The sequence below is a fragment of the Metarhizium acridum genome, assembly GCF_019434415.1.
Source record: "Metarhizium acridum strain ARSEF 324 chromosome Unknown scaffold_31, whole genome shotgun sequence".
Taxonomy (NCBI): Eukaryota; Fungi; Ascomycota; class Sordariomycetes; order Hypocreales; family Clavicipitaceae; genus Metarhizium; species Metarhizium acridum.
Genome location: NW_027094018.1, coordinates 1,272,160 through 1,293,782, shown reverse-complemented (window position 1 = coordinate 1,293,782; position 21,623 = coordinate 1,272,160). Strand labels below are relative to the sequence as shown.

Here is a 21,623-nt window from a genome sequence, read left to right as displayed (position 1 = left end):
GGTGACGATGGGCAAAAAAACAGTCAGAGTCAAGTCATTTCTGGGTGACGCAAGGCAAGGTGGTCGTTGTAAAAGAAAAATCAAGAAAAAAAATGGAACGAAAAAAAGGTACGCAGCAATGGGTGTGTGAGTGTTGTCACTTGGGCCGGAGCTACGAATTATGAGGTCAACAAAGCAGAACTTGTCTGAAGACAATTTGAACCCAGAAACCCCGAGAGCTACTGCGGGGCCGACCCGGATGAGCGGGTCGCAGCGGCTCAATGGGGAATATGGCAGTTAGTACCCCCAGTGGTTTATAGTGGTGCACTGGTGACAATACCGTGGACTGTGTACGGACTTGGGAACTTTGCGTAACATCTAATTAGAATACCGGGTGGTGTGTTGGGCGCCAAGGGCCAGATAGATGGAGGCGGTCGGGCGTGGCTGTCGGCCATCAATCAGCAAATGACAACAAAATGCAGACCTGTCGACGGAGCATCGACGTTGAATGGACATCTGGATGTTTGGACATGTGCGCATCTGGATGGGCGATTTGATGTGACGCGATGCCGATGCGACGCTGTGCCTGGTCGCGCCTCAGCTGTACACGTCTGTGTGTATACTCGGTACTCCGTACGTACACGGCAATTCAGACTTGCTCTCGCCGGTCAGGGTCAGGCCTCCGTCTGGGGCGACTCACGAGGCCGGTAGAAGAAACTCGAGGACCAGCCTTGTCGTCACATGTCTCCGCTAGCCGCCTTGGGACGCCGAATCATGGATTGGGCCTTCTGCCTCGCCTTCAATGTTATCACATCATGACGAGGGCCAGGCATCTGTAAATTAGAACCTCCAAGGGCCTCATGACTTGACATCGGGTCGCTTGGATACCCTAACACCCCAATCATTCGGCTCGGGATGCTGCATGTCCCGCCCAACGTTCAAATGTTGGCAACACTCGCACACCCACAGTCGCTCCAGCCAGTCGGTTGCACACCCAACAGCTGGTCCAACATTCAAAGGCACCTGACACGTGACCGATCAGCTGGCTCCCACCATCGCCTCCCGCTGGTTGCTCGTCGTCCCTGACGTACCCAGCCATCGTCTCACACCCACCCACGTAGCCCTTGGTTTCTTTGATCTCCTCGCATCATCACCGCCGTGTTTCCCCCCATCGCAGCAGCAACCTCTCCTGTCGCCTACCGACATTGTCCAATACTCCTACCGCTTTTCTGCCAAATACCCTCAACGCCGCCACCATGAACCCTGAGTGGTACGCGCGAGCCTCCAAGTCCCTTCTTCCTGGGCGCCAACCTCCTGAGAGGAACCGGAGACTGACTGACTGCCTTTTGATAGAGTACATTTCAGAAAATTACCTGACACGATGCCGCCACCTCACGAAACGAACACGGCCAGCCTGGCTGCAATCCAGGTCAAAAGCTTGTGTGGATTCTAACTGGCTCAATCAGATACGACTACCTCTTCAAGCTGCTCCTCATCGGTGATTCCGGTGTTGGCAAGTCTTGCTTGTTGCTTCGATTCGCCGACGATACCTACACAGAGTCCTACATCTCCACCATTGGTGTCGACTTCGTATGCGGATATGCCCTCCAAATCAACCCCAAATCAGCATCAAACTAACCTGGTATCAGAAAATCCGAACGATAGAGCTCGATGGCAAGACCGTCAAGCTCCAAATTGTGCGTTGTTACCTGTATTTGGCTCTTCAATGACGCCACCACGCTGGGAAGCTAACCACCGCAATCAACACAGTGGGACACTGCTGGCCAAGAGCGATTCAGAACCATCACTTCTTCCTATTACCGCGGTGCTCACGGTATCTGCGTTGTCTACGATGTCACCGACATGGATTCTTTCAACAATGTCAAGCAGTGGCTACAGGAGATTGACCGATATGCTACCGAGGGTGTGAATAAACTCCTGGTTGGCAACAAGAGCGATATGTCGGATAAAAAGGTGGTCGAGTACACTGTTGCCAAGGTAAGTACTGAAACTCGGCTTCGCGAGCGGTGAATGAGTGTGAACGGCCCAAGTCCTGACATGGGATCGATGTAACGTGCTCGTGAAAGCATGACGTTGATGCGCCAAGATCTCACTGCTAATCCCGCAAACAGGAATTTGCCGACAGCCTAGGCATCCCATTCCTTGAGACCTCTGCCAAGAACGCCAGCAACGTCGAGCAAGCATTCTTGACCATGGCCCGACAAATCAAAGAGCGCATGGGCACGACGACAGCCAACAACACCAAACCCAGCGTGCAAGTTGGCCAGGGCCAGGGCGTCGGCTCTGCTTCAAGCAACAGCTGCTGCTAAATACCTAAGTAGCTGTAATACTCAAAGACAGGGGTCGGCGACGGAGTACGTGAGGAGCAGTGCGATGCCAGAGAAATGACTGGACAGGCTACATTTACGACTTTTTTCCATTCCCGTTTTTTTTTTCTGTTCTCTTCTGCGCATAGACTGAATCATGTCCATTTGGATTTTTTGCTCCATCTCTCTACTTCTACGACCGACCGCAAGACCAAACACTCCGCTATGCATTGAGACGATCCGATTCAGATGAGACAGGAACGGCTGAACCGGGAAACAGGATAAGGAGAGTTACGAGGCTCATGCTACGTTTTCCCCCTTTGTAACGAACACATGTAGACACAGGGGTCCATTTTATTTTACCAGGCGAAACGCAACCACCGTGTCTTCTTTCTTTTTCTTCTTTCTTCGCTTATTATTCTGTCGTGCTGTTTTTAAGGTTGCTTTAGGGGGCACTGGGGAGCTTTCAACACCTTTTTTTTTGTACTCGTGTGCGAGAATGGGCATTAATACAGGGAAACTTGATCTTTGCACTGACCTGTCGTGATGAATGTTGTAGTTTTGTTTCTCTTGCTTGTCCCCAGGTAACGAATATTTCATGACCTGATCAATGTCTACATAATCGCCCTAGCATGGTACAACTCGATTCGGCTCCTCGCATGTCCTGCCCATGCTTCTGTACTTGCATCGGAGCAAAATGAAGTTCATGGGACCATAGGAGGAGCAAGCCGATGCAAAAGTATGCGTCTAGTGATGGATTACGAATATAAGCTGAGTAGATAATTGTTTTCCAATATCATTGCTTCGAGCAAGTCCTAAATTTTAAGTTCTTGCCTGCCGGCTGTTCGATGTATATGTATCTGTAGATAATGTCGCCTGCCTTATGCTTCGTTCAACCCAGCCATATCCAATGTACATGCGCTTCTCACTAAATTTGACATCTTGAAAGGGAAGCAGTCTCCATCCTCCAAAAAAAAATAAGAAAGGAAAAAAAGAGTGTAACAAAAAATGGAGGGAACGGACAAAAAGAGACACCGTGAAGAGTAGAGCCAAGGAGCATCGCTCACGTTGGAAACGGAAATCTGAGTATGTCAACACTCCCTTTTTCCCCCGTGATTATATTCACAGAGCTATGCTAGTCCCAAAAACTTGAGCGCTTTACGGCTGTTCGGCTTGCGCACCGGGTGCTTTTGCATGAAGACTGGCATCAGCCTGCGTTCATACATGTCATCATCGCTGTCGCCATCGAAGTCACAATCAGTCAGGGACTCAACTTCAGCCTGTTGATTATTTTTCGGCCGCAATCTGCCCTGGCTGAACTTACTCTTCGCCGACTTCAGCGTCTTGAGTGTTTCAGCAAGCGAAGGTGCACGTAGCGACGCTGTAGGCGACGCGGGCTCAAGAGGTACTGGAGGCACGGGTGGCAGAGCGACGGACGTTGGTGACACTAGGTTTTGACTAGCAAGCTTGGGTAATGAAGGAAGAGGCTCCTTGCGTAAACTGAGCGGCGGGGGTCTCTTCTTCTTTGATGGTCTGTCTGTAGACTGCTCCGAGTTTGGTGCCACAGGAGGTTCAATCTTTATATTCCATACTGTCGAGACAAAGGTAGCAATGTCTTTTTCAGAGGCGGTAGAGGTTAAAAGATAGTTGGCTTTCGATATATCAATTTCGGACGAAGATCTGGGAGAGAATGAACGCGTGGGCTTGCCTTCAGGCTTGTTATTATTGATTGATGCACCACGAATATTGGTGAATGATGAGTCTTCCTTGCTCTCCGCATCGACAATTTGGGCCACTTTCATGGCATCAACTCCAAAAAGTCGTTGCAATGCCAAAACAGTCGCCAAATGCTCCGGTGGGTAGATAAGGAGCAGATGCCGCACATCAGTATGCAGTGCCAAATAGGTTTCGAGATGAGGAACAATAAGAGTGGCCAGCAAGAACGAGTTGGTAAATGGATTGTCGGAGGTTTGGTTGGCCAGTCTTTGAGCAGTAAAAGCTTGCATCGCATTGGCGAGCAAGTATCTAAAATATCAAACCGAAAGAAAGCGCAGTGAGCAAAAGAAGCTATTAGAGATAGAGACACACCCATTATCACGTACCTGAAGTCAACTCTGCCGGTCTTGACAATTTCGCAAGACTTCCTGCCAATCTTTTCTAATCTGCCAATAACTGCCAGCGAATACTCTTTCTTGACACCTGTTTGGGAGCCAATGGCTAAGATATTTGTGCTAGTGCCGTCGTTCCGCTGTGAGGTGCCTGGGTCACCTCCTCGGAAGATTGGTTTCCAGAGTTCATCAAATTCTGGGAGGAGAGAAAACTGGAACTGGTGATAGCCTTTTGTATCCGGTGGAAAGTACTCGCCAAGGATGGAGCGCAGCGAATTCTGTATGGACACAGCCGTATGGCCTGAGGTGACCTGGAATTCATGGATCTTATGCTCGATATCTTTAAGGGTGGTTGGTGGAGGCGTTCGCGCAGGTGTTGGTGGTCGAACGATAGATACTTCTGCAACTAGCTCTGCGGGCTTTTCTGGTCGCCACATTGTTTGCATGTAGGCAAAAGGATCATAATCCTCGGCTTCAGGAGAAGCCATGCCAGGTTCATTTGCACTCATGCCGGTTTCAAGATGGTCTCTCTCTTGGAAAAGCTGATACACCGGTGTGCTAGGTGCAGATGTCCCCGTATTTGCAACGTCTGATATTGTTGGAGAATGTGACAGAAGAGGATATCGTCTATTCTTCAGCGTGTTGACGGCAGATTCTAGCATGACATCCGAAGACTCATCCTTGAAGTATACAACAAGATCTTCAATTGGAGGAAAGATGGGCTGGAAGGAAACATCTCTGGGTGTATCTTGTGCATCTGTGCCTCGGTCAACGTAATTTGGTCTAGGGTTCTCTGGTGCCTTCGGAGCTCTCTCTCTCCTTTTTTCAGCCGGAACTGGTTCCATCTTCCCGATGGACCGACGTGACTTTACCATAATAGTTCGTGGCTTGTCAACAAGGCTTATTAGACTCAACCTGCGATCCTGAGCATCTGAAGCCGAAATTATCGAATGGCGGTGTTGCCAATCTCTAGGTGTATCTGGTTCTGCTAGCCATGATTGTGAGGGGATGCAAGGATCTCGGAGTTTAGGGCTGGCATTATAAATCCTGTCCAGGGATTTTACACGGCATATTGAATTTCGTGAGCAAGAATTTCTCATGTCAAAGACCGCGGCCTCTCCATAGACAACCTTCTCAGATGAGCGAAGACTACAGGCTTCGGATGTAGGCGAAACTGCTGCTGCTTCTGGCGGACAGTCCGGAGTGATGGACTCATATGCCTCCCCAATGCAGCTGGCGGAATAGAAGACGGTTGAGAAGGACGGCCCAAGCCGAGGCGTCTCTACTGACAATTGTCTGGGTCTGGTGATTACCACACTTGGGGTGGGCGGCTCACTGAGATTGTCAGTACTTTCGTCGGGGGCAACATCTTCATCTGTTCTTGCGAGGCCAAACACGTAGAAAGGCGTGGAATCCTCAAATTCGTCAGAAAACCCATACAATGGCAAACTCGAACTACGCGGTCGGGTTGGTCGACCCAGTTCGAACGTGTTGCAGGGTTGCAGGCTAGCCGTCTGGCGGTCGAGAGCGTCAGCTGCTCTCATAGCTCTTGTAATTGGGTCCTCTTCTAATTCTTCTTTATCGTTAGCAGCTGTTGAATGCCCAAAGGTATATCGTTGCTCCCTACCCATGCTTGATATCTGCTTTTCCAGACCCGCTAAGCCATCTTTTGTGATTTCTTTGAACATGGATTCGGCTTCGGATCTGTCGCCGTGGGTTTCACGCTTCATTATTTCCTTGACACAGAGGGCTTGTGCTCCTGAGGTGCCTCCATTAATGAAAACCAGTCGTTTGTGGTTTGCAGTCGCGCCGTTTAAGAAGTTTCGTGCAGCCTCAGTCCGCGCCATAAAAGCATCGTGAACTCTCCGAATAAAAGAACGCGTGTCAAAGCATTGATCTTCCTCTTGGTCCCTGGATTTGACGTATGAATCGACACTTGGGAGGATGAGAAGTTGCGGTGATGTGGGAAGAAGACGAAGTTGGGTTGACACAATGTCTGCCTTTCCCTCAAAAGCCACAATGCTGCCCATATGACAATCCGTTTGAGTCGCCATGATTCAACAGACAGCCCTCAGAACTGTTCCACATACGCAAGTAACAATTGATAAAATAAACATTAAAGTGGGATAGGCAAGGGGGTAAATATCATGCCCGAGCTCGTCCTTGCTTTTGCGGCCCTCTGTCGTAAAGATAGAAGCTGTAGAATGGCAAGACCGCCTGGTGTTAGAACTTCTGTAGCCCTCGCAGCACAAGTTTCACAAGGCCAAGGAACGCGGCTTCCAGCCTATATCATGCTGCAGAATATGTATGTGAGCGCAAGTTTAAGCAGATTTAAGGTAGTTCTGGATTTTTCTACGAACGTTCTAGTATTCCTGAAATATTTGTTGAATGGGAATTGCTCGATTTGGGACGATACAATGGTGAGGGAGACACAGAAGACTGATTTCTTCCAAAAAAACGCAGTCATCCAACTGTGCGCGTGTGTAAGGTCATCAAAAAGGAGGATTATAGCAGTTCGTTCAATGGTCGGACAGGCTGCGGAGTACGGAGGATGGGATATTCAGAAGACTGTTTGAACAGTGACGACTTAAAAAAGAAAAAAAAAAGGAAAAAGGGGGATATGGAAAATAGAAAATGGCAACAAGAAAAAAAAAAGGGAAAGAAAAGAAAAGCAACTTCTCTCAGTCCGAGTCTCCCAGTTCGCCCAGCTACCAACTCGGCAAGTGCCACCTGCACAGAGCTTTCTCGTTCTATGTACGGAGTTACAAAAAGTCTGATCCATCACATCACGCCCCACGCCATCCCCCAGGCCTCACCCAACATGACCATCCCAACCCATCCCCACGGGCAGCACTGGGCCGAGCAGCCCTCCGGCAAGGGTGCTTCGTCCTGCCCATGCCATCCTTGTTCAAGCTGCTAACCAAGGTCAGGAGTGATTTCCTCGGCAAGCTTTTGCCCTCCCCTGGGTAGACGGTTATCGCGCGGGTCTCTCTATTCGGCACCACATTCCCAGTGCCAGGTCCGGAATGATCGTTTCTGCCAACCCAAGAGAACGAGGCGAACGGATCATTTACAGATCATATTTTGCTACCCACTTGCTGGGATGATTGGGTTGACTTCTGTTATGGCAATGACGCGCACGGTGCTATCACGCAGGCACAGATTGCTAGAGTCGTTCGATGAAGGCACCTGGATAATAAGAGTTACCTCACTCCAACCTTGACGGAGGAATACTCCTGCACGCCTCTACACTCCAGCAACTCCACGAAATCCCTACGGAGAACTCCGTACATTGATTCAGAGTACCCGTGAAGGGTTGCAAAAGATGGCCCGGTAACCGCACAGCTCCGTATGCACATGGTTTACAACACGGCATCAACAACGCAAGCCACGTTTGTTGTCACTGATGATGATGAAGCCTCAACTGTCATTCACACCCACCGCATGTCCGCGTCTCGAGTACATGCGTGCTACAATACAGCTTGACCTCTATGCTGGTCATTTCCAGTGGGCTCCGTCAAGCTCCAAGTTGGGCTACTGCCAGGACAGGGATTCAAATTGCGGCACCGCATTCAAGGATTCAGGGGCATGAAGCCCATTGTGCTTCTGAAAGCGACGGGTCGACCACAATGGGCAACACCCAAAAAGACGAGTTCGAACTCGTGTCACGGTAATGACAGTTGTAGCACAATGATAGGATCACAACCACGAACCTGTGACTGAATATTGCCTTATCACTGCGGAATAGTGTAGCCTGAGTTTCGGAGGCCGCTCCACGGCCCCGATTTCAGCCCTCAAGAGTGGCTTTGTTTCAACAAGAAGTACCGAGTGGGACTTGGGAACAAATTTGCTCAAGGTTGTATCGGGCGCTAAACTCTCTGGCGCCGCCACAGCAGCCTTCAGCAATATCACCAACCATCACCCGGGTAGCTTCCGGCCAAGGCGCAGAACTCGCTGTAGTGCTGGTCTCGCTGCCACAAGAAGCCCCTCAGCAACACTGTATTGACGCCCAATTCTCAAATTACATGTAGATACTATGTACTTTACTTGTAATAGTCCATAGTTGCTCGAGATGAAGATACTGATCATCGATCAAAGCCGCGCCCGTCGTGGCCAACCCGCTGTATAGCATACATCCATTGCATAGCATCAAGAATAACCTCTAGTGCCGGCTTCAGCTTACACCAATCGCTTTGTTCAGTCGCACAGGAGGAAAGAGAAACAAAGGTCACAAATTCTTCACTCGGGTGTCAGTCGGCAACGTCGTGGTAACGTGGCATATTAGCGCCGATCATAAGACCGGACCTTGACCAATCAAGCGCTCGTATTGTCATGGTTTATTGCTTGCTACACAATTTTGTACAAGGGGGCGTTCTTTCGATTTGAAGACTACACAGCAGGAATAGCTCCTACGCTACGGAGTACAGACACCTCGATATTGGCTCGGATGACGGCCGATGGGTGTCAATTGGTACCGTCGCAAATTATCCCCGGAGTCAATAACAAGATATTAAAAATATGAAATGAAATGAAAGAAAGACAAATGCAGAAAGCACCTACAGCACAATGAGATCCTCACAGCCGTGAGCATCCGTGAGCATGCCCCGAGCAGCGGCCATCAAAATACGAAATGGTACGGAGTCTTACAGGCGCCGTAACCCTGTCTCTACGCGTCAGAACTGAACGAGCGGTTATCCGGAACAACCTGTTGGTTCTTCGGCACCCCACAAGCTTTGGAAGGTGTATAGTATGTACCTTACATTGGGCGTAGCTTCACTGTCAAGTCAGGAGGTCATACAGGGACGCCGACCTCTATCACATGGATAAGTGATAGTTCTACGAATTGTACCGAGTCGCTCTGCTAACTAACATGTTAAAATTAGCTGTTTAGCCCAGCAGGCTCGAGCGAGGCGGTGTAGTTCCTGGCAACTGGGTTGGGTTCATGGATGGAAAGCTTGGTCCACACTCACAGTCTATGCCCCGTGCATTGCAGCACAACCAACTAACCTCGGAGCATTTAGAATGTCTCATCAGTTGATTCTGTACACCGTACAGAGTAGGTATTTGCGATTCGGAGAAACCCAGCTCGTCGGGACCGCTGGTGCGAGCGCACAGTTTCCACAGCCATGTGGGCGTGATAGCTTAGCAAGCCCCTACTGTTAAGGGCGTGATATTAACCTTGCTTTAAGCGATGCATGATTTATTCTGCCATATCGCGATGGGTTATGCTAATAATGTAGGGATATATGAGGAGTTATTTGATGCTAGGAATAGAGGCGATATTTTTGCATTGAAGAAGCCTGGTTTGTGTGAGCATGGAATCAGGTCGTCCCGGAATGATGGTCTGCGGAGGTGGTGTAAGTTACATGTTCGGAGAATCGGTCTCCATACGGAGTACTTATCCCTAATATACCTCAGAACGCGGAGAAGGGGACCTCTTCCTCCATGAAGTGACTTTGTACACAGAACAAAGCGCACAATATACACTAGCACGCAGCTCGTTTGACCGAGGCTCGCTTCTGAAGCGTCAAATTCATGGCACCACGGGCAGTATCAATATACTCTACTCAAGAAGGGGTACATGCCATGGTGCAGCCATCGGGTGGAATGGTCCGGCAGGGACCCGTCATGCCTGGCCTATTTTTTTTTTTTTTTTTTTTTTTTTTTTTTTTGGGTTTGCAAACTCGTCCATCAAGCGTTGGTACTAATTGATGAGGAGAGTATCCCTGGTTGGCCGATCATAGAGCAAAAGCACAACTTCCGTCACCTGTTTCTTCGGATATCTCCTGGGCGCGTCGTCCTTCTGGTTATGCCAGAACAGTACTCACGTGAGCATCCAACAAATCTTGTAACCTGGGTAATAAAGTTAATAATATCATTGTCTACTATCATGCCGGACACATCCTTGCCATCGTAAGCAAAACTGACCCAAAGGGGATCCAGAGGTAGAAGACCGGCCTTCACCTGGCACTGTTTTCGGTCACTTCAGCACATGTGCAAGGCGCATTTCAGCAACCCCCTCCGAGCCCTTTCGGAAGAGTACCTACCTACGTGGTTATCTTATGCAGCCATGCCAAATGCCCGAACCAGAAATGGTGGCCACGAAGGGGGCGTTGCTTGGTAGCGTCCGCCGGAAAAGGAGATCTCGAGGAAATCCAGTCACGAATCTTGTCCACGTATCGTACGGAATACTACCCTGAGTACTCGCACTATCATGTACTAGTACGTAGATTCGGTGCCCTCTTGGCTTGATGTACGGAGTACCCCTGAAGTGAAAGGAAGTTGACGAGCCCGACAACATTCTCTATTGAGCAAGGTTATCCGTCTTTTTGAGTGTTCGCCTATGGCGGGCCATTTATTCTCGGAATGTTTTGCAATATGGCCGAGCGGTACGGAGTACGGAGTATGTGCATGTCTTTGGGCTGGTATAGTGTACAAGGGTATGATCGGGTGGCATTTCTTGCCCACCAACAAGGCCAGTGTCGTGAGCGATGCGCCAATACGAAGTACCGTTGGTGGTTGTCTTTACGGCACGGGGCACCCCGCACACCTGTTGATTCTGACAGATCCGCAAATAATCATGTGGCGTATCAGCTGGTAATGCGTCGTTTTCGAGACAGCTTATGTGGTTGATGACGGGAAGCCATGTTTCAAACCGCGGAAAGAGCCAAAGCTAAGACACGAAGAAAAATATTGTCTCGCGATGGTAGTAATTAGTAGTACTTGACCTCGGAAATGTCCTCGGCAAGGATCAATTAGAATATTGTTTTGTCGGCATTGTGCGGTGCGAGTCATTGAGACAAGGCCGACAAACCCTGACCCTCGGCCGGCAAGTCTTCCCCAGCATTCTCCATCATCCCTACACGGTAACGTTAACGGCTTGTTAGCCATATCCACAACCATGCAGCACCATGTAGCTAGTATTGAAACAATCGTGCAGATTGTGGCTAGAGAAGCTGCGCGCCATTAAGTGCTAGCTGGGAAGCAGCTAGTATCCCATTCTCAATCTCGATCCAACCGCCTGAAAATATACTTCTTGACTCCCCCGTAGGATACTATCGAGATCTAAACGATGTAGCCAAGAGTCATGGCGGCGCATTAAATCATGGAACAGGGTAGTACAGGAAAGGTATCACGATTGGGAGAAGGAGTGGATATACGAAGACAACTAGGTATCCATCAATCGATATATCGGGCAAATCTTGTTTCATGTATCTGCCTAGCTCAAAGTTTGCCGAGTTGGACAAAATCAGCGGTAAACACCGAGCTTTCCTATCATGGGGTCAGCAAATCATGTCGAACAAGAATCGAGAGATTTTCTTATCTACGTTGACTTTTGCAGCCACAGGGCGTTCTACATGCAGACACTGGCCCAAAACGCGAAATTCGATTGTTACACCATGTGGCGTGGACTTCGTGTCTCGTGCCGCAAAAGAGGGTGTGTTGACCAAAACGCGGCTTTGTATTTTGAGCTGTTGCTTTTTCTTCTGTCCCGTGTGTTCAAAATATGCAGGGTCGCGCCACAAACGAAAAGACATGAGTTGTTAGCCGATCTAGGCCCTGCTCCTCGGCCAAATCCCCTTGATTGTCGTCTGAGACATTGATTTTGGGGCTCACTCCCCGGCTCGGTGCTTCCGTCGCTTGTAATCTCGTGTAGCAATTCAATCATTGTACGGAGTAGTACTGCCCAAGTCGAACAAAAGGCTAGATGTTCTGCCACGTTTCTAGTTGATGTCTGGCGAGACCAGGCACCGGCCATTTCGCTGCAGGGCACTGCGCGTTGTTCAACGGAATGCAAATGTGGAGGTTGCAATGCACGTCACTCCAGTGTTGTTGATTTCCTGTGGACAATGCTGTTGCTTGACTTGGTCTATTCCTTTCTTCGAGTGTTGCACTCCGTAGAACTTTAGTCATCCATTAGTTCTGCCAGCTCTGCTTCCTCTTCAGCTGTCAGGAGACTCTCGCTGCCGGTTTGGGCCTCCTTGATACTTGGCTTCTTGGCTTCTTCAACCTCTTTGACGACATCATCCAGATCCGTCTTTTGAAGCGGCCAGGTGCGTATCGTCCTGTCGATACTGACGCTACAGATTTTCTCGGGTGAGCCCTCAGCATTGCGAAGCAGTACCAGGTCTGTGATCTCGTCAAAGTGGCCTTCCAGAGAGCAATAGAGCTTCCCCGTGGCTCTGTCCCACACCTTGACATGTTCGTCCCTTCCAGCTGTAATAACCCATTGTTCGGTTGGTTGAACCGCCCGGACATAGTCACCATGATTCAGATCATCTTCAGCGACAAAGTTCCGGGACCTAGATAGGCACTTTGCCGTTCCGTCTGCACTTGCAGTCCACAAGTCAACATCCTCCCCATCCACGTCAAACACCACCCTATAGACGCTCGTGTCGTGCTCCTCAATCGTTAACCTCTCAGCGCTAGGACGATCGTAAAATGCCTCTGTTATTTGCTCGTAGCCATCAAGACCAACTTTCCATCGCCGAATATGAGGATCGCTGCCGGCACTTACCAACACGATCTCTTCCCGGGTGGTGAGTACCGGATCCAAAGCTAAATGTTGAATGGCGAGCATGCTTGTCGTGGGATCTTGAATGGTGTGCAGTCTACGACCTGTTTCGATATCCCAGACGAGAATCTTCTTGTCGGCTCCACCACTGATGAGAATATCCTTGTCTTTGAGCTTGGCGCAAAGTACTGCTTTTACAAAATCCGAGTGGCCGCTGTATTTGCGTCCAAGCTGAGTCGACGCAATGTCCCATGACCAGATATCCTTGTCCCATGATCCTGCAAAAATAGTTTTGTTGTCCGCACCCCCTATTGCCAGACAAGTAACTGGAGCTTTTGGGCCACGATACGTCGCTTGTGGTTCGGAGGACTATGTACACATCAGTCAGCAGGTAGTACTAAGATATAGTGCACAGTCTTCCAGGTTGCATACAGTCAACTTGACTTGCCGAACGAAACCTGCAGACTCGGCAATAAATATGCCCGACAAGGGTGACTTTGGGTCTGGAACCGCAGCCAGAATCTTGGACTTCATTTCCAAAGGGTCACCATGCTTGTTCCCAGCCTTGGCGGCCTTCCTCGCTCTCTGTGCTTGAGACGCACTACTTGGAGTTAGCTTTTCTTGGTCCTTGAAAGATTCCCTTGCAAGGCGTGGTGATCAAACTCACTCGGTCTCAAAGAAGTGGTCTGGGTCAGCAGATTCCATCCTCGGTGCTTGCTCAGAAGGTCATGTGCGTGATTCAGTGAAAATGCCGTGATTTATGTGTCGTCTATGAATGCGAATTCTTCCCTTGCCCAATGCTCGACATTCAACAATCAAACCTTTTAACCATTGTCAACTTTCTACCCACCGCCTTGCTAGAGAGAGAGCGGTTGTGTTGTGAGGCATGTCGGTGGGATATGGTGGGGCAGCTTTCCACGGCTCTCTGGAGTTCGAGGCTGCAACACTTGAGAGGCCAATCAATCGTCCGTAGCTCTTGGTGGGCGAACGTGGGGCCGTCACGCGTCTCAATTAATTGGAACGCGCTCGACGCGTCTCCCACGATGGACTACCAAGATCAACGTCTCACGCAATTATCCCCCATGTCCATATTTGGAAACCTCAGGCCTTTCTGACATGAATCGAGGGGCCTTGAATGATTCACTTTGTCTTTTGAGGAAACTTTTACTTGCGCAACAATGGATTCGACAGCATCGCGGCCACGGCCACGGCCTGCCCATACCCAGGGAACTACCCGGTGTGCGTATACGACGGATGGCAGTCGACTGGTGACTGTCGGCTCGAACAACACGATTCGACTCTACAAAACCGGGTCTGACGGAGAGCCTACAAATATAGACGACTGTCAGGAGCAAAACGTGTCCATCTCAGCGGGGGAGGATTTCTTTGTCGTTGGTTCCGAAGACGGCACCGTCAGTCTTTACAACATCGAGGCCGCCAACTTTGAACGCTTTCTTCTGCGTGCTACTCTTCCCATTAGAGACGTTGCATTAACGCGTGACTGTCAATGGTGCGCCGTTGCTAGTGACGAGCTTAGTGTCAAGATTGTCAGCACGAAGGATATTACACGGGTGAAGCATTTGCGAGAGCACAGCAAGCCTGCCAGACATGTGGCCCTGGAGCCCCAGGGAAGGCTAGCCGCGTTGTCTTGTACCGACGGCATCATATATATTTATTCCCTGACTTCCGAGGAACCTGAACTTATCCGCAAAGTGGATGGAATCATTGGGACTGTGGACTCTGATTCTGAGATATCAACCAAAGTTGCTTGGCATCCCGATGGACGTGCATTTGCCGTGCCAACCCCGACCAAAGATATCCAAGTTATCTCCAAGAACGACTGGGAGAAGCAGAGACGCTTCGCTGATGGCCACTTGTCCGACATAACTGCCCTCTCCTGGTCTCCAAATGGTGCCTTGTTAGCCTCGGCGGGCAAGGACGGCAAGGTCTTGGTCTGGGAAACCAAGACACAAAGTGTAATTCAACGATATGACTACTCCAATGTAGTCGATCTGGCATGGCATCCGTCCAAGAATATTCTGTCATTTGCAACTACAGACGGCGAAGTTTTCATCTACTCGGACTTCCTCCATGACCAGTTTTCTCCATTACTGAAACTCAACACACAACCTGCACCATTCATTCACGATCCTTTATCCGAGATATCAGGAAATCGGCAGCAACTTCCCGTCAATGGTCACAAAATCCAACCGATTCCTAGCCGGCCCCGTAGGGGATCGTTGGACAGCATTGGCTCCTTGCTTGATGACGATGGGGAAGATGATGGCTTTGTGGTCGACGATGACGGGGCGGGTTATGCTGTTGGCAGAGGAAGTAAACGAGGACGAGATCCGGACGATGTATTTGGCGGTCCGTCAAGCAAGAGGATTCATCTCATGCAACCACAGCACCACGAATGCTTTCAACCCGGCTCGACTCCTTGGATGGGAAACAGGAAATACCTATGCCTGAATCTCATAGGATTTGTGTGGACCGTGGATCAAGATTCGCACCATACAGTTACAGTGGAGTTTTATGACCACGAATTCCAGCGAGACTTCCATTTTACAGACACATTTCTCTATGACAAGGCTTGTCTGAACGAGAGTGGCACCTTGTTCTCAAGTCCACCCAAAGATGACGCCCCTGCCTACATTTTCTACAGACCACACGAGAGTTGGACGCAACGATCAGATTGGCGAACACAGTTACCCAAAGGGGAAGCTGTTACAGCAATGTCTTTGAGCGAGTCGTTCATTACGGTAACCACGTCCGCCAACTACGTTCGAGTTTTCACTCTGTTTGGAATGCCCTACCGAGTGTATCGCCCCAAAAGTTCACCCATGGTAACTTGCGCCAGTTGGAGAGACTATGTGCTCACAATTGGCAATGGCCCTGTTGGATCTGATGGGACCGCCCGCCTACTCTACACGATTGAAAATATCAAACGCGATGAGATTTGCCAAAACGAGGACACAGTCGCTTTACCAGAGGGGGCAACACTCAAAAGTGTCTTCTTTTCAGATAACGGCGTAGGTTATCCCAGAACTCCATTATTTGCTACGTTGGGAGATTACTTACGCTGTCCCAGGATCCATGCATTTACGACTCTACGGGCACCTTACTTACACTGCTTCACTGGCGTCAACCATCTCGTGCGTGCTGGGTGCCCTTGCTGGACACCAAACTCCTGTCGCGTCTGGCGTCGGGCCGAAAAAGCGAGACGTACTTTCCAGTTGCCGTCGCAGACCACAAGTTCCACTGCATCATCCTCAAGGGAGGCGACAAATACCCCTACTTCCCTCGACCGCTGCTATCAGAATTTGACTTCTCCATACCTTTGGCATCACCGTCCGACAAAAAGAAGAAGAGCGATGACGCCGAGAAGGAGCAAGACGAAGTCATGGACGAAGACAAGGAAGACGACGACGAAGACTCTGAGACGAGAAAGCTCGAGCAGCAATTTATGCTGAAGGGCGTTCAAGCCGCTCAACTAAGAGACCTCGTCGATGCCACCTCCGGAAACCACACCCAAAGATCCCTCCTCTCCCGTATCGAGTTGGAAATCGACAAGACTCTTCTGCAATTATTAGCGGTGGAATGTCGCCAGGGCGAAGACCGCGGCATGCGTGCCCTCGAAATGGTGGAACTTATGCGCGACAGAACAGGCCGTATGATGGAGGCGGCGGGCAAGGTGGCCGAGCGGTACGGCCGTACCGTTTTGGGCGAAAAGATCCGCGAGGTTGGCGAGAAGAGGGTTGGCGGTATGGACGACGAGGAGGGCTTCTAACTATGGAGGGCAGTGCTTGATTTGACCGCTGTTATTATTTGAACATAAGACCGGACGAGGTCGGTGCGGGTTGTAAGGGATGGTCTGGTAGTTTGGATACGAGTCTATGAATCTCCCGAGTTTATTCATGCTGTGCTACTGTTGTTCCCTGCCCGTCGTAGCTGTGGTGCCCATGTATTAATAGAACCAAAACGCACGACTTCTCTCCCTGAATTTAGAGTGTATTCTCCAACTATCAACGTACAGAGTTCGTTCTTGCAAGTATGGTTGTGAGCTCCGGTTGTCCAGCCAAAAACCAGGATCCCTGCTACTATTCCGCGGCAGCCATGGACGCGAGGGACATGGGTTTGGAGCCCTGATGGTCGACTCACAGCAGCAAAGACACCATGTCAAGGCTGGATTTTTTTCGCTTCTCTCCAAACAACTCGGGCGTCAAGCATGCAACGTCGGACCGACGTGCTGCAAGGTTTTTCTCTGCCGCAAAACTATATGCCACATCGACCTGGTAGCTGGGACACGCTGCGATTGGCCGAATCCGTCAGGTCCCATCAAGGCCCCTACGCGGTGCTCCATACTCGCAGCATTGGTCACGGGCCATGGAAGAGCAAGAGGGAACAAGCCTGGTACCTGTGCATGTTTATTATTAGATAGATCCCCAGGTAGTAGCCTGCAGGCCCAGTAGGAGACAACAAAGTATTTGATCAGACCGCACCATGCAAATACCGCCGTATATTCGTGTACTGTACTTCTCAATAGGCGAGTATATTCCGTTGTGGAATGCCTGGTAGGTTGGCATTGACAGCGGTCATGATTCACAGTCGGAAAGCCTCTGATCTCGGATCCCACGCCGTTAACGGAGGATTACCACCACTACATTCCGCCTCCCGGCAGTTAGTGTGTAGATATTGCATTGAGAGGGCTGGAGGGATAGCTGGGCCTCCTGGGAAGCTTATTTCGGGTAAAATGTGCTGCTGTTTCCGACGACAGGGTCCACCCCAGGGCGCGCCTGGGGAGGATGTTCAATGTTGGTAATGGGCTTGCTGGAGGTCGGAAACCCCGCTGACATGCGTGCCATGAAAAAGCAACTGATCCTTGCTGAAGCACCGGATACTAGCGCAGTGCCCGTAGCTGAGAAGACTGCAAAACGCGTCGGAGTACGTAACTGTGGCGTTTTTTTTTTTCTAGTCTTCTGGGAAAAGCAAAAAGAAGAAGAAAAGTTCCTGTCTAGCGAAGCGCCGGATTCATGTCTGAGCAAAATTTGCTCAAACTACTCCGTACGCAGTATTCGTTCATAATTTTATGCTCACCATGAAGAGCCGCAGTCATTCATCCCTTGTGCCTTTGCGCCACTTCATTAGGGGACGTTAGAGCCGCCATTTTAATTCGCATTAAATAAAATAGACGGGAAGTAAAATCAGGCACGTTGCCATAATCTTCGATTAACGTGCTTTATGACGCGCATTAATTAAGATGGAATTCTGGAAGTTAACATGATAAAGTTCTGACCCAGCTTCGCGACAGCAGCGCTTGGAATCGGTTGGGTTGCACCAAACTGGCACAACAGTTAGCCAAAGCCAGGGTTCCCATGCAGAGTACTACCGAGTTAATCTGATAAAAATATATTGTCTACGAATTAACAAGTATTGCTATTCTGTAGTCTATTATAGTATAAAACCGTGATGGCCATGTTCTAGTCTAGCCAAATACTTCCGGCCTCCCACTGCTTATATCGGCTTGCATAGTAGGAATCGCCCTAAGCGCCTCCTTCTTTCCGTTCCTTTTTACTTGCATTTCCAATTCTTCCAATTCATCTTGTTCGTGACTCCTATGGCGTTGCAGTGGGACTCGTGACTACCTAGGTACGCAGTGCCTGTGCAGGAGCAGCAAAGGTCAACGGTATTATTGACCAACTTGACCTGTTACAGATGTGACACAGGATTTTACTCGTTGCAGGTGATGTTGAAAGCTCCCATTGAGTTTGCCAGCCGGCTGCGGCGGGTCTAAAGGGATAGAATTCTCTTTCCAAAACACTGGAACTCTGAGAACTTTTGTGAACACCGTGGGGTCCAGGATTCATCCACAGGACCACAGCAGCCGGATATTCCCTCGACTCGCCAAAATCCATATATTGATCTTTCCCGTCCCACTACACCGTGGGAGTCATGCTACTGATTCCAAGACGAACTGCCACTGTGGGATTCCCTTGCTGCTCTCAACGAAACATTTTCACGGCGAGATGTGCATTCTTCAGCGGTTGGGCCAGCCATTCAGCTCCAGCCCACATATTGATTGACAGAGGTTTGATTCCGGCTGAATGGTTGTTCCTGGCTCATGTGCGTCACATCAAGGCTTTCTCGACAGGGAACTCGAATTCTAGCACTCGTACAAAATTTCACACACCTCTTTCCAGGCCGGGCTGTGTAGCAGCTTCGAGCAGCTCGCATCGGATTGTCTGGACATGGTTAAGCGGCGCCGCCGTCTTTCGTGTCAATGCGTGACGATGCAAGCCTCCACAGCAGGTTGGCGAAACCGTTGTTGATGGATCTCACTGTGGTCCTATGCTCATCGCTCCTCCTTGCCGAGGCCACTACTATCCATGAGGGGCGTCGATGCTCTCTCCGCAAGCCACTTGCAAGGACAGGGGGCCAGGACAGGGAGCAGGGAGCAGGGAGCAGGGAGCTAGTGAGAAGGACGGTTAATATCCTGGCAGGGCGTAAGAGACCTCCCGTGCGATAACGGCCGACATTATGACGCCCCCCATTTGATTGGGCTGAGGCATGGCATCGTAACATGCCCATGGAGTACACGACCATGGCGAAGAAGGACGGTTGGGGTTGCGTTTGTTTCAAAGAACTTCTTGCCTCTTGAACATGGAAACATGGGATGGAGACACTGGGACGGTTTCAAATTCAAGAATCGCTACGGCCAGGGAATAAACGACATCTGGCGGATATGAATCGCATCTGGCGGCGCCTCTAGCTTGGCAGACCACTAATCAACCGCGGCGGGCTGCTGCTCCCTTGCTCGCTCTGGCCGATCACAGACAGGTATGGAGAGCAAGGCTCAACTCTTGGTCCCTATGGCCTTACCCATGGTTCCAGATCGACAAGAAGAGCGCTAGCAGATCAAATCTGATCGGCATGGCACTCGATCAAGTTTTGGGACGATTCAAATCGGTAGCAAACAAGTCGTAGCAGAGCACGGCATTTGGAGAAATTCAATGCTTCGCTCCGAACTAGAGCAACATAACTCTTGGCATTCCCTTGTCACCTTACCCTCTGGGATAACCTGTACGGAGTCCATGTGGGCCGGGGGATGGACGTCTTGCATGGCCTCTGGTGGCCAGGTGGTCCGGCTTCGTGTCCGGCTGGTTGCCGTAACCATGGAATGGGTGGAGACAGATATAGCAACGAGTCTTTCAGCCTCCAACAGGCAAACTTGCACAGGTAGGAGCCGAACGAGAGGCACCACTGGGATCAAATACAGCGGGCGTAGATCAATGGATAGTTAGTTGTAAGGCTTAATTTTGGCGCACCATCAGCTTTTGGGAACGCGAAAAAGCCAGGAGCAAAGGGCCTTGTTCTATCCAGCGTACAAAGGGAGAATTTCTAGGCAAAATATCACCTCCGCACTTGAATAAGCAACCGGGTACTCCATACCTAGTGCCCAACTTCTCATCCTTGGTCCACGAATGCCAGGCCATATATTTATGTCGCTAGTCGGCAATCAAGAGCTGAGCATGAATACTGGCTACCTGGAGAAGCAGCCTGGGCTGGTACGGAGCAGGCTGCCAGGTATCCATGGCGGAACGAATACTTCGTGCGTATGGAGCTTGTATGGAGCGAGAACCGCCGTCGCCGTCGAACACATTGACTCGGGTATGGAGCAAGGGAGGGAATGGTCTAAATGATAAGAAAGAAATAATACAGAAGGGAGGGCGGGGATTATGCGTGGGACCGGAGCTGTGGCATGTCCGGACTCTGTATCTACATGTACGAAGTACAATACATTGAACGGCCAATGGGACAAAAAGGCAGCTGCGAAGCTCCCAATGCACGGAGGGCAATGTCCGAGTGGCTGTTGCCTTCGAGTCGTGTCGTCGCCTGAGCACGGCTTGACCAAGGATGAACGTTTGGCAGTTCGTCGTGGGGGGGTTCTCTGTAACAAAATACTACAAAGACGATTGGAAACGCAGTTGCCATGGGTCGTGGCCCATAACATTGGACCCTTTCGTGCCTTGAATGTTTTGACACGAACGGTGCTGACGTTGGTGCATCCATCACTAATTTCAACTGCCAAGCTGCATCTCCTGCAGATTGTTGGTCGTCCGGGCCTCCACATCTCAAAGTGTCTGGTAGCTCGGGGCGTAATCTAGCAGAAAGCTCCAGCGGGGTCTATGTCCCGGCGCTACTACTGGCTGCGCTGCTGGCCACAGCAAGGAAGGGCCTTGCTCGGGTCAACGGTGCCTTCCTCATATTTTCCCGTCAACAGACTGTATCTTTTTAGCTGCTTTTTGGCTTGCGGGGACTCGCTTACCCAGGAAAATTGTATAGCGGAAGACGAAGACGTACCACAAGCCATAAAACAGCTAAAGAGATACAGAGCAGGTGCTCCCCCAAGCCCTCCCCACAGCTACCTGCTAGGTACCTGAGTACCGGGATAGTACGTGTAGTACCTGCGCAAACTGTCAATCCCACCAGACCGCACGTCCAGGCATTTCAGTAACTGCTAGGTATCGTACTTAAGTAAGCAATAACTGCAGTCAATATTAATTCAATCTTCCGTGGAGCACTTCAGCATCCTTAGCGGCTCCTTCCACTGCCACCGCCTAGGCACAGTACTTGCATATTGAGTACGTACCCCGTACCTTCTTCACAACCCCGAGTATCTTGCCCGGGCCACAG

General features: G+C 50.2%; 4 protein-coding genes across 6 annotated transcripts; 2 read left to right on the top strand and 2 right to left on the bottom strand.

Annotated features, from left to right (window-relative positions):
• Positions 1-1,235: 1,235 nt before the first annotated feature.
• Positions 1,236-2,309, top strand: ypt1 (ras GTPase; the record flags this gene model as incomplete). Its single annotated transcript, XM_066118678.1, has 5 exons — positions 1,236-1,246; positions 1,446-1,569; positions 1,629-1,676; positions 1,750-1,977; positions 2,112-2,309. The coding sequence occupies 5 exons, from the start codon at positions 1,236-1,238 to the stop codon at positions 2,307-2,309; spliced, it is 609 nt and encodes a 202-aa protein (XP_065976199.1).
• A 513-nt stretch (positions 2,310-2,822) lies between these two features.
• On the bottom strand, positions 2,823-7,333 carry J3458_005231 (uncharacterized protein). 2 transcript variants are annotated; one of them, XM_066118676.1, is made up of 4 exons: positions 6,775-7,333; positions 6,042-6,708; positions 4,409-5,987; positions 2,823-4,331 (listed from the first exon to the last, which is right to left on the bottom strand). In XM_066118676.1, exons 2-4 carry the CDS (start codon positions 6,466-6,468, stop codon positions 3,437-3,439), a joined length of 2,901 nt encoding a protein of 966 aa, XP_065976197.1. In that variant the 5' UTR covers positions 6,469-6,708; positions 6,775-7,333; the 3' UTR covers positions 2,823-3,436. The 2 variants fall into 2 exon arrangements, with proteins under 2 accessions (XP_065976197.1, XP_065976198.1); XM_066118677.1 differs by having other exon boundaries at positions 2,823-5,987.
• A 3,324-nt stretch (positions 7,334-10,657) lies between these two features.
• Positions 10,658-13,835, bottom strand: J3458_005230 (uncharacterized protein). Its single transcript, XM_007811693.2, has 4 exons — positions 13,597-13,835; positions 13,362-13,530; positions 11,743-13,298; positions 10,658-11,686 (listed from the first exon to the last, which is right to left on the bottom strand). Exons 1-3 carry the CDS (start codon positions 13,632-13,634, stop codon positions 12,321-12,323), a joined length of 1,185 nt encoding a protein of 394 aa, XP_007809884.2. The 5' UTR covers positions 13,635-13,835; the 3' UTR covers positions 10,658-11,686; positions 11,743-12,320.
• A 127-nt stretch (positions 13,836-13,962) lies between these two features.
• mcl1 (DNA polymerase alpha accessory factor Mcl1) lies at positions 13,963-17,131 on the top strand. Of its 2 annotated transcripts, XM_007811694.2 has the most exons (2): positions 13,963-15,961; positions 16,021-17,131. In XM_007811694.2, the coding sequence occupies exons 1-2, from the start codon at positions 14,108-14,110 to the stop codon at positions 16,717-16,719; spliced, it is 2,553 nt and encodes an 850-aa protein (XP_007809885.1). In that variant the 5' UTR covers positions 13,963-14,107; the 3' UTR covers positions 16,720-17,131. The 2 variants fall into 2 exon arrangements, with proteins under 2 accessions (XP_007809885.1, XP_065976196.1); XM_066118675.1 differs by having other exon boundaries at positions 13,963-17,131.
• Positions 17,132-21,623: the final 4,492 nt, after the last annotated feature.

Coding starts and splice junctions, on each gene's coding strand:
- J3458_005231 (XM_066118676.1), bottom strand. CDS start 6,468: ATGGCGACTCAAACGGATTGTCATATGGGCAGCATTGTGGCTTTTGAG. Junction 5,988..6,041: donor AAAGCAGATATCAAGCATGG/GTAGGGAGCAAC, acceptor ACGATAAAGAAG/AATTAGAAGAGGACCCAATT. Junction 4,332..4,408: donor ACCGGCAGAGTTGACTTCAG/GTACGTGATAAT, acceptor TTGATATTTTAG/ATACTTGCTCGCCAATGCGA.
- J3458_005230 (XM_007811693.2), bottom strand. CDS start 13,634: ATGGAATCTGCTGACCCAGACCACTTCTTTGAGACCGA. Junction 13,531..13,596: donor GACCACTTCTTTGAGACCGA/GTGAGTTTGATC, acceptor AACTCCAAGTAG/TGCGTCTCAAGCACAGAGAG. Junction 13,299..13,361: donor TTCGGCAAGTCAAGTTGACT/GTATGCAACCTG, acceptor ATGTGTACATAG/TCCTCCGAACCACAAGCGAC.
- mcl1 (XM_007811694.2), top strand. CDS start 14,108: ATGGATTCGACAGCATCGCGGCCACGGCCACGGCCTGCCCATACCCAG. Junction 15,962..16,020: donor TCTTCTTTTCAGATAACGGC/GTAGGTTATCCC, acceptor ACGCTGTCCCAG/GATCCATGCATTTACGACTC.